At 54.4% G+C, this 12,832-nt stretch overlaps 6 protein-coding genes across 6 annotated transcripts in view; 3 read left to right on the forward strand and 3 right to left on the reverse strand.

Moving 5' to 3' along the window:
- GUITHDRAFT_115350 (hypothetical protein) overlaps positions 1 to 1,500 on the forward strand; it is a gene marked incomplete at both ends in the record, with an annotated part of 7,642 nt that extends 6,142 nt beyond the window's left edge. The window contains 3 exons of the mRNA XM_005825501.1: positions 33 to 188; positions 511 to 1,343; positions 1,389 to 1,500. Coding sequence (XP_005825558.1) covers positions 33 to 188; positions 511 to 1,343; positions 1,389 to 1,500 — 1,101 coding nt within the window. The remainder of the gene's footprint in view (positions 1 to 32; positions 189 to 510; positions 1,344 to 1,388) is intronic.
- Positions 1,501 to 2,251: 751 nt separating this feature from the next.
- GUITHDRAFT_115351 (hypothetical protein) lies at positions 2,252 to 3,584 on the reverse strand (the record flags this gene model as incomplete). The annotated part of the gene is made up of 2 exons (XM_005825502.1): positions 2,252 to 3,401; positions 3,451 to 3,584. 2 exons carry the CDS (start codon positions 3,582 to 3,584, stop codon positions 2,252 to 2,254), a joined length of 1,284 nt encoding a protein of 427 aa, XP_005825559.1.
- Positions 3,585 to 6,275: 2,691 nt separating this feature from the next.
- Positions 6,276 to 7,039, reverse strand: GUITHDRAFT_154691 (hypothetical protein). The gene has a single exon (XM_005825503.1). The coding sequence runs from the start codon at positions 6,937 to 6,939 to the stop codon at positions 6,637 to 6,639; it is 303 nt and encodes a 100-aa protein (XP_005825560.1). The 5' UTR covers positions 6,940 to 7,039; the 3' UTR covers positions 6,276 to 6,636.
- Positions 7,040 to 7,080: 41 nt separating this feature from the next.
- Positions 7,081 to 8,552, reverse strand: GUITHDRAFT_144176 (hypothetical protein; the record flags this gene model as incomplete). The annotated part of the gene is made up of 10 exons (XM_005825504.1): positions 7,081 to 7,380; positions 7,436 to 7,468; positions 7,523 to 7,610; positions 7,719 to 7,849; positions 7,915 to 7,976; positions 8,028 to 8,060; positions 8,095 to 8,121; positions 8,168 to 8,246; positions 8,290 to 8,366; positions 8,435 to 8,552. 10 exons carry the CDS (start codon positions 8,550 to 8,552, stop codon positions 7,081 to 7,083), a joined length of 948 nt encoding a protein of 315 aa, XP_005825561.1.
- Positions 8,553 to 9,481: 929 nt separating this feature from the next.
- On the forward strand, positions 9,482 to 10,771 carry GUITHDRAFT_41563 (hypothetical protein; the record flags this gene model as incomplete). Its single annotated transcript, XM_005825505.1, has 1 exon — positions 9,482 to 10,771. A coding segment is annotated over one exon (1,290 nt), but the record flags the coding sequence as incomplete, so codon positions are not given.
- A 587-nt stretch (positions 10,772 to 11,358) lies between these two features.
- GUITHDRAFT_77115 (hypothetical protein) lies at positions 11,359 to 11,721 on the forward strand (the record flags this gene model as incomplete). Its single annotated transcript, XM_005825506.1, has 1 exon — positions 11,359 to 11,721. One exon carries the CDS (start codon positions 11,359 to 11,361, stop codon positions 11,719 to 11,721), a length of 363 nt encoding a protein of 120 aa, XP_005825563.1.
- Between the last annotated feature and the right edge of the window lie 1,111 nt (positions 11,722 to 12,832).

Here is a 12,832-nt window from a genome sequence, read left to right on the forward strand (position 1 = left end):
AGGAGGAGGAGGAGGAGATAACACGGGCGCAGATGGAGGTCGTGGAGCGGAGTAAAAGGATCGCCGAGTTTCAGAGGAAAGAGAGGATCAGGCAGATGGAGGAGGAGAAGGCTGTGGCTGAAGAGATGCAGAAAGTGAAGGAAAACATCATGCAGCAGAAGAGAAAGTTGAAGATTGAGCTTGAAATGGTGAGAGCCTCCTCCTCCTCTCCTCCTCTCCTCCTCTCCTCCTCTCCTCCTCTCCTCCTCCTCCTCCTGGTCTGCCGTCCCCCGTGCTCTGCTTTCCTCACTCATATTAAAATCTCACGAAGGGAAGACAAAACTTGCTCAACACATTTGTCTATCAAGGAAAGGAGGAGCTGAGAAACTTTCCACCACCCTTCCCTCCCTTGCCTCTAAATCCGTCTCCTTCCTCCCCCACGCTCCTCCCTCCCCCCGCCTCCTCTCCGCCTCTCCTCGTCCGACCGCCAGGAAAGTCCAGCATGCGCTCAGCAGCTCTCAAGACCGTCAGGTCGACGATACTGCCCGGCAGCTGCAGCAGAAATCCAAAGAGGACGACAAGCAAGATTCGGAGAAGCTGGAGAAGCTGGTGGAGGAGGAGGAGAAAGAGGAGCAGGAGGCGCAGAAGAAGTTGGAGGAGGAGCTTCACGAGAAAAGAGCGGAGAAAAGGGAGGAAGAAGAAGCGAAGGGAGTGAAGGAGAGCGAGCGAGCGAGCGAAATAGGGGATGCGGGAAGCGAGGTCAGAGATGAGAGGAGGGAGGAGGAGGAGGGAGAGGACAGAGGGGTAGACAGGGAGGTCGACTGGCAGGGAGAGGAGGAGGTTGAATTTGATGCAAACAAGCATGGAGAGCGGACAAAGAAAGAATGGGAGGAGGACGAAACCAAGAATCTCAGCACGTCGGAGCGGCAAAAAGTGGATGGCCCACAGCATGAGGGAATCCCAGTCGGACAGGAGGAGGAACAGGAGGAGCAGGAGGAGACATCCAACAAAGCAGCAGCTCGTGGAGAGGCAGCGGATCTCAAGGAAGAGCAGCAGCAGCAGCGTGAAACGGAAGAAAGAAGCAAAATGGAGGACGCAAGGAAACCTTCTCCTGTGCAGACCGCAACATTACTACGCCAGGAGAAGGAGGAACAGCAGCAGCAGCAGCAGCAGCAGCAGCAGCAGCAGCAGCAGCAGCAGCAGCAGCAGCAGCAGCAGCAGCAGCAGCAGCAGAAGCAGCAGAAGCAGCAGGTAGTGGTAGTGGAGAGACGGAAAGCTGAGGAGGAAGGGGATTTTCCACCCTCGAAGGGACCTCAGTCGCCTCCTCCTGATCAGACGGTAAGGCCCCTGCACAAGATCACGAGGTACGTTTCTTCCTCCTCCTCTCCCCTCCCTCACGGTCTTGTCAGAGATGAGCTCTACTCTGTTATTGCCGTCCTCCGACCAGAGCAAGCTGAGGTACAGATGGAGGGCGCGAGAGAGTGGCGGAAGAAGAGGACAGAGAAGTGGTGCTACGGCTAGGAGGAGGAGGAGGAGGAGGAGGAGGAGGAGGAGGATCAAGGAGGAGCAGGAGGAGGAGGATCAAGGAGGAGCAGGAGGAGGAGGAGGAGGATCAAGGAGGAGGAGGAGGATCGAGGAGGAGGAGGAGGAGGATCGAGGAGGAGGAGGAGGAGGAGGAGGTTGAAGGATTTTTGTTTTGCTGCAGGACGTCATTGCGCGGATGGTTATGATGAAGAAGCGATGAAAGGTAGAAGAAGCATGGAAACATAGGGATAGCAATCTTGAAAGCAACAAACAGATGAAAAAGCAGAATGTAAGTGTATATATAGGGAACAACAGACAAGAAAACATGAATCAGCATCGATATCAGACAAACAATACAAAAAGATGCAGCAGGAGCGATTTGGCTCTTGCCACAGGAAGCTGAGAACAATTTCATTTTCCAAGAAGGAATAAATCTTTCATATCTTCATGACTACATCCCTTCGTTTCTCTTCTCTGATCTTCTCTTCTTATTTTCTGCTTTCTTCCTTCGGTTGCAACCTATCATTTCTGGACTTGATTCTCGTTAGACATGCATGCTTCAATCTCTGGGCACTAACAGCACATTTTACCTCACAAACCTTTCATTCAAAGCAAATCGCTCATAAATAACTTACGTCGATTCCTCTCCACCTCTCCCTCTCAACTTTCCCTCCCACTCCCCTCCGCTCCCCCACAATTTCCCGCTTCTCTCTCCTGCTCTTCCCTCTCCTCTCCTCTCCTCCTCTTCTCAGTCTCGGTATCTCCTTTCGCCATAGTCATTAGAGAATCGATTTGAACTCGACGCTTCCGACATCCCATAAGAGTTCCGCGCCCGGTCGCGCTCGTAGCTCCTCCTAAATCCTCGTCCTCGTCCTCTCCCTCCCCTCCCCCTCCCTCCGCGGCTCAGGTTGTCTGTCCTGCTCATCAGCTCTTCGCCGCAGCAAATCCTCTCGTGTCTCTCCAGCCATTTCTGGTACACGAACGATCTCCCGCAGCGCTGGCACTTGAACGTCGGCTTGTCGAAAGCTCCTCGGCCCGTCGAGAACGCTGCGAGTACATCGAGACTGCAAGGCGTCTCGTGCTTTCCCTCCTGCCCGTCTTCGTCCCAGCTCCGGCTCCTCTTGGAGCTCGCAAGGGGCTCCTCCTTCCTCCTCCTCTCCTGCATTCGATGAGGTCCATCATGCTCAGTTACGGGCTCGTCGCAGTGAACGCTGAAGTGATCGTAAATCTCGGGAAAGCTCATCATTCCGTCGTCGTGATCCTGCTGCAGCCTGTCTGCTGTCCCGTGACTGCTCAGAGCAGCATGCCCGTCATGCAGGTTGTGCATGGAGTGACTCTCGTGTCCATTCCCCACATCATCGCTGTCCTTGCGCCAGCTTTTCATCATCTGGCTCATAAAGTTGGGGTCGCCCCCAGCACCTCCGCTGCTCCTCCTCCTGTCGAACGGCTGTGGATGATGCTCATCAGTCGGCGACAAGTTGCGATGCATGCCAGGCCCTCCGCCCCGGGGGTGTGCGGAGGGCTGAGAGGACGCGGATCTCTGACCGGACGAGCTTGTACGGGAGCCTTTGGATCGCCGAGAGTGTTTGTGATGTCCTCGGGGCGGCTGCACATCATCACAGTGGTTTCCGTTCTCAAGGTGCTTGGCTTCAGCCTCCTTCTGCCTTTGAAGCTTCTTCTTCAAGGCGAACAAGAAGGCCTTGACATTGATCTTGTGCTGAATGAAATGATCGACATGCTCATCGTGGCTCTTCCTGGCGTTGAGCAGGGAGCTTGTTTCTGCCTGATTCAGAGTCTTGTCGATCAAACTCTCTGCCACGGGATCCACATGCCCAGGAATCATCCACTGCAACACAAACTTCTCCTCCTGTGAAGCTCGTTTGACTATAAGGAAGAACCTGAATGTTCAAATCAGTGTCATGTGTCAACCATGTGCCAGCAGCTCACCCAGGAGGCAGCACAGGCTCTTGGCTGTGGATATCAAGAGTCTCTGTAGCGCATACACACTGAGCATGTCCACACATCTTGATACTTGCCTTGGATTCGTCGTCCATCCCTGGTTGCCATAGTATCGCTTCCATCGCGATTGTTGTATTACGTCAGCTTATATTATCCCATGCCGCCAAACAGCCCAACGCCGTGAAAGTGCTCGGTCATATCAGACAAAGGAGATCCATCTCTCTGCTGCTGAAGACAGCAATGATCCTCAAGTCCTATTGGACCTGTAACAATGAGCTCAAATCATGGTTGGAAATCTAGTCAGTGAGTGCTTGCAAAAACAGTCAACAACTCGCTCATCTGGATTGAATGTCCTTTGATACTCACGACAAACAGTGAGATAGAAATGAACCATGTGTGAATTCAACACAAGATCTGCAAAATCCTACATCTAACTCCTTGCTCGCCCCCCTTCGCCTCTGCTCAAGTCCAGTAGAATCTTTAAAGCACGAAGCCTTCGCCTCCTGCTCCAACCCAGACCAACACAGCTTCTTTTCTCACACCAGATGTCTTACAATCTGTTCTCTTGCTCCTATCTCTGCTAGTCCTGCCTTTATTTGCCCCACATCTTCCTCCTCTCCCCTCTTCCTCCCCTCCGCCTTCCCCGCCATTTTTTCCATCTCCCTGCATCAACCCACCCCCGCCCTTCATCGAGAAACGTGGGGTGTTCAAGGGGTCCATAGAGCTCCCAGTAGGATAATTTACTCAAGTTATGTAAATTCCAGCCTGCCTCAGCCGCTCAGGCTGCCATCCCTTGCAGTGCGGTCACAATCCGGCCGGGGCCGCACGGATGATCGGCGCCGCCCTGACCGTGACTGGCCGGGCAGGCCCAGCAGCGTGGCCCGGCCCGCCCGGGCGGCGGCCGGGCGTCCAGTTCCGATCAGATTAGAAATTGATTAACGCATCCGGTCCAGGATCTTTCGGGATGAGTCAAGGAGGGTTCCGGTTTGGTTGAAGTTTGGTTGAACTTGTGGGTCTCGCCGTCTTTTCTTTCCGAGTTCAGTTCCCGCCGTATGACCCAATGTCAGGATCAAGCCAGCAGGCTCTAAGTTCACCTGATTGTGCTCGTACAGTGATTTTTTAACTTAACTTTGAGTAAAGAAGACCGTACTCCGGCCCGGGAGGCCACTGTGCGCGCGGAAGCACTTCCGCAGCGGCGGCTGAGAGTCGACCGTCAGTGGTACTACTTTTACTCAAAGTTAAGTTAAACATCAGTACGAGGGCAATCAGTACCAGTAGGCCCGGTACACTAGGATAGCCGGCCGGGTCACCGTAGGCCCCGAGGCCCCGTGACTGCACGCATGCCCCCGCGAAAAATGCTTCGGTCATCAAACCAGGCCAGATGCTGCTGCAGGATAGGAGGATGAGAGGAGAGGAGGGGGAGGGAGGAGGAGGACCGTAAAGAGAAACCCTGTGACCATGGTTGACGAGAAGGAGGGTGGGAGAAAGTAAGACCGAGGAGACTGACTCTCGAGACGTTGGGTGTGCAACAAAGCATGCCGAGCCGTATGGTCACAATGAGGAGATGAAGGTGGATGGATGATCTTGTACATGGTCATATCAGACGGAGAGAGAAAGAATCTTGTGGGTGCAGAAGCATCGTGATGCTTGTTGGAGGAGGTTGAGAGTGAGAATGGGACAGCGCTGTTTCGCAGTCCATTTCTGTCATGGCTGACTTGCTTGCAGGGTTGCAACCATGAATGGTCCTAGTTTGTCGCTGCCACTTTCTGTCTCCACACCGAGGAAGCAGCATCAATCCCTCAAGGCGATGAGGAGTGCGGTGAAGGATATGCAGGCCAGGCTCTCTGCTCCAAGACTCAACTACTCGTGGAACGAGGACGGAAATCCGCTGCAAGCATCGGCAGGCTGGAGGAGGAGGACGATAGGAACAGTCCCCAAGAGCGGCGGAGAGGGTGAGTGGGACGAAGTGGATGAGACGGAGTACCGAAGAGGAAAGATCAGAGAAACGATCAGAAGGGACTGGGACGATGAATCGCCTTCCCCTCCTCGCTCAAATGTCTTTCATCGCAAACGGTTCCTGCATCCTCGAAGTTGTGGTGTTGAGCAGCTGGCACTGGAACACTCCATGCTCGGGGACGGCAACGGCTGTTCTCCTCTCCAGGGTCTTGGCGATGCTCGTGAACTTGAACTCGAAGCTGTTGCGGGGACAACAGCAGCAGCCATCCTGAGAGAGTGCGAGCACTTGTTTGGTCTCATCGACGAGATGAAGCTCGACATCGATGCATCGAAGGAGCAAGAGCGCAAGAGCTTCGGGCACAGGGCGACACAGACAAGTGAAGTTGAAAGAGAGGAGGTCAGAAGTGAGGAGGTTGCAGTTCAAGAGCAGGACAAGATCTTAGGTGACATGCAGGAGATGCGGGAGGCATACGAGCAGTTGCATGTCCTGCTCGAGCACCACGAGGAGCAGCTGATGGAGCTTCAGCATGCCCAACACAACTTCCTCAACCAAATCGCCCAGCTGCAGCAGCAAGCTGAGAGCGACAAGTCACGGTTGCTGCACGCGCAGGAGGCGATGAAGGTGCTGCTGATGCTGGTGGACGAGACGTGCGAGGAGGGGCTGGCGATCTCTAAGAGTTTGCACATGGATGAACGAGCCGACCTGCAGCCTCCCGCCCTCCTCCTCTGCTCCACCGTGGAGGCCGCGCTGACAGTGTTGAGAGACATGACGGAGGAGCAAGAGGAGCTGGAGCTGACGGCCTCGCGGGGACTGGAGATGATCTCGTTTGCGCGGAGGATACACGCCCAGCGGCTGCAGGTGCTCTCGCGCATGTTCTGCTCCTGGCTGGCAGAGACGAGGCGGGCTCATGCTCGTCGGCTGCCGTTTGAGCGGCTGATCAGACTGCCGGACATCGAGATCATTCACACAGGTGCAGGACGTGACAACCAGGACGGCAGCTGACCGTAACGAGTCAATCGAGCTTATCCCTCACTTTCATTCCATTGTTTATCCCATCCTTACTCCAACTACGACAGACAGACGGGCTAACGGCCGATGTCAAACTCGTTGCTCCTCTGGTCCTTGATGAGCTCACGATGCGCCTGGAAGAGAGTCACAGGCAGCACGGAAAGGAGAGCATAGCTCCTGACCTCCCTCCGTCGAGACATCCATCGCATCTACACGCGCGTCAAGCATCTTACAGTCAACGTTATCGGGGTACCTGGAGCTTCTGCTGGAGGGTCTGATGGAGCCTCTGCCGGAGCCTGTGCTGGAGCGTCTGCTGGAGGAGCTTCTGCCGGAGCTTCTGCCGGAGGAGCATCGGCTTGAGGGGCTTCTGCCGAGTCATTTGCTGCCGCTCCCGCAAGTTCCTGAGGTTCTTTAGGCTCGGCAGCAAGAGCTGCAGTCACATTCGTCGCTTCCGGCTGCGGGGGTTTCCTTACAAACATGGCATCAGCATTGAAATGATACCTGAACTGCATTCCGATCTAAACTCTTGAGTTTCTTCAAGAGTGTAGCTGTTGACATGAGTAAGAGAAAAAGGTGTGGTTTTCCCATCAAACTACTTCACCTGTCTTTCGACGTTTGACTTGTTCGAGCCGTTGATTCTCTTCTTCACACTTTCAACATGTCAAGCTTTGCTCAGTCATCGGGCAAGGGGACACCTTCTCCTTAGCTGATCGTTTATCCTTTGCCTCGTCGGAGTCTTTGCTTGCCTGCTCCTTCTCCTTCTCCCCTGATGGAGCTGCTTCTGTGTCTGTCGCTGCTGCAGTTGAATTCACCGACGATGATCCAGCAGCAGAAGCAGCAGCTACTGCTGCAGGTGTGGGCGTTCTAGCAGGGGGCTGCGCAGCTGAGTAGAACACAGTGAGCTTGGGAGCAGAGAGAGGACGACACGACGACTCACTGTCCTTCTTCGCGTACTGCCAGCAACAACCGTCAGTCTCATGTTACACAACCCAACAAGTCATCACTCACCGCGCTTGCGTTTGCAAGAATCTGAGCTTTGGTCTACACGGCGCCCACGTCAGAAACAAATACACTTGGCATGATTGAGGTTCCAACCTGACTTGCCTTCTGAAGAGATTCTCCCGCATCCTTCAGCTGCTTGGAGGCATTGGAAATAAGAGCTTGAGCTTTCATTCGACATTCCCTTCAAGTTCGAGCGAGTCAGGAAAGATTTCTCAAAGTTCGAACTCTCAATGTACTTGAGCTGTTTCGCTTCTTCCCGACGTTTTTCTACCTAAGAAAACTCTCTTACGATGCTAACACATCCCATGAGAAAGGTACCTGAGCGCGCAGTGTTGTGATCAACGCCTGTCTTGCCTGATATGGCCGAAATCGGGAGAGGGTGAGATGCATCGCTCCGATGATGCTTTCAATCTTTCCTCGCTGCGAGAACAAACAGGAGGATGAAATCTTAGCTTGTCATCAGCCCCAGCACACACTCAGTTTACCTGCTCGTCTATCTCTCGAATTTTCTTCTGATCTTCTTCAGAGCGGCAGAGCGTTGGGCGTTCTGCATGCAAACTGATCAGCCATGTCCCAAAGGACTCGGAGTAACTCTCACCGATCATGAGCTTCAAAAGGTTCAAATATTCGTCTGCAATAGAGAGCAGTCAATAAAGTCAAGATACCACCAAGGAAGACAGCAAGCTGCAAGTCTGCGGCCAAAACACAGCAAGGCAATAGCGAGGGTTCACTATCAACCTGGAAGTGCCCTATTCAACAGCCTCATGATGGCAATCGGCGACTGCGATTCGCTGTCTGAGATGCCCAGCTCCAACCCCTGCCATCAAGTCACATGTACTAGCACGGCGATGGCGAGAGACCTTCTCGGCAAGAGCAGCATGGGGCTGTTGTGGCGCGAAAGAAGTATCGTACAAGGTTCCGAACATGACGTAAGGCCCTGGCAGCTAGCGTCAGTTGAACCTCTCCCTTGAGGACCCCCAGAAGGGTCCAGCCAAGGTGGTCCACCTTCTATGGGCGGAGGAGGCGCGGGGCATTGAAACTCCTTGTTCGAATGAGGCTCGAACTCCTCGTAAAACTTGGGAGGAGGAGGAAAAGGAGCAACGGCAGCGTTTGTTTGCGACATGGCCCGCAATCAAGAGGTCTCGACGAGCACAGCCCCGATGTCGTCCCACTGAAAAGTTTCCAGTTTCCCCCGATCGATCAAGAGCGCAACGTGAAACCTGCAGGTTGAACTCATCAGCTGATTCCAGGAAACGCTTGTTCTTCGCTGGTCCACACGCTCCCTTTCTGCCTACGACGTCTGTAATGAAAGGAAAGAAATGTCCTTGATCGCTTTTCCAACTATCTGACCATCAATGACACCGCATGATGGAATACACCGGCACTTCAGTATCTTCCTTTGTCGCTATCTGCTGCCTTAAACATACGAGCAGAACTGATGCTGATGTACAAGGATTGTTAAACTCTACATTCATACCCGCTGACCTCAATACCCTGAATCCCCACATGAAACAACCCGTCATGTCTTCTCTCATGTGACATCAACACCTGACGTGTTCTTTCTACTTCTGATCCTGCTGCTCCTCGTCATTCTTCCCATCCTTCTTCTCGTCCTCGACCTCGACCTCCTCCTGCTCCTTCCCGCAGAAGCTTTGAAGGGCAGCATTTGCAGGACTTGTGGGTATGAGCGGGGATGCGGTCACTGCTTTTGTCAGGCAGGGTGGGTGAGAGTAACGTGCAGGGTGGGGGTGAAGGTTCAGGTAAAAAAGGGTGGTAGGGTGTATGATTCATTTCATAGGTAGGGTACAAAGTATGAATTGGTAGGGTAATTTGCACATATTTCACCCGGTGGGTAAATTATTTTGGTGGGGTGAAATTCGATGATGGAGGTCATCATTCAGGTGGTAGGGGTCAATAAGCAGGGGGTGGGGTATTGATAGGGGGTAGGGTAGGGGTAGAACCACGAGCCGCGGCAGCAGAATGCCGGACGCGAGCATGGGCGGTATGGCGGGAGAAGGAGGAGGAGGAGATACAGGACCAGAATCCTCCATCAAGACGATCGGGATCATTGTTCCTCCTCCTGACATGAAGAGCATCGTCGACAAGACAGCTTCTTTCGTCGCCAAGAACGGTCCCCAGTTCGAGCAGAGGATCTTGAACAATGAGCGCAATACCACCAAGTTTGCCTTCCTTCAGTCGACGTCTCCTTACTATCCCTACTATCAGAAGAAGCTCGCAGAAGCGCGAGAGTCCTCGGGCCCAGCCGCACCAGAAGTGGCTTCGTCGAAGCCGGAGGACAATCAGGCGGAAGGTGCTGGAGACAAGAAGGAAGTTTCCGTGACCATTGAGGCCAAGGCCACCATAGAGAAGAAGCAGAAACGGCCTCTCAAGGAGCCTCCTCCTGATGCTTACACCGTGAAACCTCCTGACGGTTTGACCATCCCAAGTCTTGACCTTGACATTATCAAGCTCACGGCCCAGTACGTTGCGCTGAATGGCCGCTCGTTCTTGAATGGCCTGCTGACGCGAGAGAGCAGAAACCCGCAGTTTGACTTCTTGAAGGGGCATCACTACTTGTTCTCTTACTTCACGGGGCTGGTGGAGGCCTACACCAAGGTCGTGAACCCGCCGGAGGGAATCATCGAGAAGCTGGAAAAGGACGCTGAAGACCATGTGGACGTGCTTGAGCGAGCATTCCAGAAGCTAGACTGGGAGGCCCACGTGGAGAAGCAGAGGCAGATGACTGAAGACCAGGCGAAGAGAGAGCGAGAGATCGCGGCGACAATCGACTGGCATGACTTCAAGGTGGTTGAAATGATTGATTTCAAGGACAGCGAAGACGCCGACCTCCCCCCTCCTCTCTCCGAATCCGAACTGAGGGCACTCCGCCTGCGGGCCCACACAGCAATCGAGCCTGTGAAGGAGAAGGTGGTGGAGGAGCAGGCGGACATGGAGATGGATGAAGGAGGAGACATGGACATGGAGGAAGACACCTCAGTTGCTCAACCTCCGCCAGAAGAGAAACCAGAACAAGAAATCCTTCAACAAGACCTGGATGGACCAATGAAGATCGTGAAGAACTACTCCAAGCCAGCGCCGTCTGCGGATGGAGGAAAGGGCTCTTCTGCCTACATGATCTCTCCCATCACAGGCCAACAAGTGCCGGTTGCACAAATGGCGGAGCATATGCGTATCGCCTTGTTGGATCCCAAGTGGAAGGAGAAGAGTGGTATCGTCAAGCCTGGAGAGAAGGAAGACACCCTCGCTGCTCACGTGGAGGTTGGGCAGAGTTTGGCAAAGATGGCAGCTAAGCGTAAGGACATCTTCGGAACAGACGAGGAGGTGTTTGGAGACTCGAAGAAGAAGGGCGACGGCAAGGTAAATTTCTCCCCTCCTCATCCTCCTTGTTTGATGGGCTTTCTGTGCAGGGAGATGGAGCAGCTCAAAACCAAGCCAAACAGCAGGCAGCTGCTAGAGCAGCGATGGAGGCGCAGCAACTCATGCAGCAGAGACAAGAGGCGGAGAAGAATGTCGCAGACATCATTAAGCGTGCGGAAGAGAAGGTTGCCGGCGCTATCGGAGCTGCGCCCCCAAGGCCAGACATGTCGCAGGCCAGCCAAGCTCCTCCTCCGCCTCCGGTGTCCTCGATGCCACCGCAGCAACCTCCTCCTCCTCCTCAACATGCACCTCCCATGCACGCTATGCCTCACGGCGGTCCTCCTCCAGGCATGCCTGGACCGGGAGGAATGATGCCTGGGCCGGGAGGGATGATGATGATGCGACCAGGAGGCCCTCCAGTTCCTGGCCCACCAGGTGGCATGATGTACGGGATGCAAGGGATGCCGCCCGGTATGCCGCCCGGTATGCCACCCGGTATGCCGCCCGGCATGATGGGGATGCCACCTGGAGCGCCGGGAATGATGCCGGGAATGCCGGCTGAGTCAGATCCCAAGCGAGCCAAGGCTGAGGCAAACCTCTATCCGGAGCACACGTGGGCTGCCAACCACCCGAACCCGATCACGGTCAAGGTGCTGGTTCCTAAGGAGGAGGTAAACTCCAAGTTCAACTTCAACGGTCAGACTGTCATGCTCAACAGCATCGCAACAAACTGCACCATCAAGGATCTCAAGGACAAACTCACCAGCTACCTGGGCGGGCTACCGGCGAACAAGATGAAGTTGAGCACTGTGAAGATCGGCGTGCTGAAGGACAACATGTCCATCGCGTATTACAACTTCCTCGAGGGAGAGAACCTGATGGTCGGCATGAAGGAACGTGGAGGTCGCAAGTAGAAGTACCAGGTTTGTGTGTTCAGCATCAGCTATTCGAGCTTGCAGGCTGCAATGGCTGGGGTTGGAGGGATTTTCTTGACCTTGCCAACACTCACCTTGCTATCACTCCTCTTACGTATTCTAGTCATCTTGCAAGGCCCTCTATTTCCTTTAGATCTGTAAATCGTCAATTGAACCCTTTACTCATTCTTCGAATGTCGCACGCCGATGCCACTGGACTCGATCACCGATTAGTGACGGTACCAGGCTAGCATGCCGTAGCACCGGATCATTCCGGTGCGTGACGGCGATGCGCCCAACCGTGCCGTACCGTCTACGGTAGTACGGTACCGCCGTACTGCCGTAGTGAGGCTTCCTAAACCGTGACGGTGACCGTGAGTTTGTCACTGATCATCAGGATCAGCAGCTCACCGTAGTGACGCCGGGCCCGGGTGGCGAAGTTCCCGGACTGGGACTCAGGCTCCGGGAAGCCTTCAGTTGCGGCCGGGCCCCGGGCCGACTACCCGGGCATACGGTACTCGGACCGTACAGTGATCCGATCACTGTACGGTCATGGCCCTGAGTCCTACGGAGCCTGTCACGGTCCGATCGGCGGCGCCAGGCCCGGGCCTCGGACTGAGGCCCGGCGGCCGCCCCGGGATGTGTACTTGAAAGCCTTGAAGTGTGTAGTCACTGACGTCAGTTGGTTGTTCGACTGTCGGGATCGCTCAGCCTCAACTTGTTCTCAACTTCCGATATTTGAATTAAAACACTTTTATTTTGTTCCGTTGTCTTTTCAAAGTTTCCACGCCTATTACCCTACCACCCCTCTGAGATGACCCACCCCCATGGTGTAGAAACCCCAGATCTATACGTATATCCTCACTTGAAGGGTAGGGGTGAAGGGTTATGGGACCCTACTGGAATACCGTTAGCAGAGCAAGGTGTGGAAGGGCAGCATGCAGAGCGAAGATTCGGAAGGGGGAGGGAGCATGGCAGGGCGACGGGGGAGGGAGAGGAGGAGCGAAGGATGTACAAGTAGAGGAAGGAGGTGTGAGAGAAGGAGGGAGGGAGGGAGGGAGGGAGCCGGGGAGGGAGGTGGGGAGAGAGAAAGAGATGGGACTCAAGCAGG

This window comes from Guillardia theta, assembly GCF_000315625.1.
Source record: "Guillardia theta CCMP2712 unplaced genomic scaffold GUITHscaffold_83, whole genome shotgun sequence".
Lineage (NCBI taxonomy): Eukaryota > Cryptophyceae > Pyrenomonadales > Geminigeraceae > Guillardia > Guillardia theta.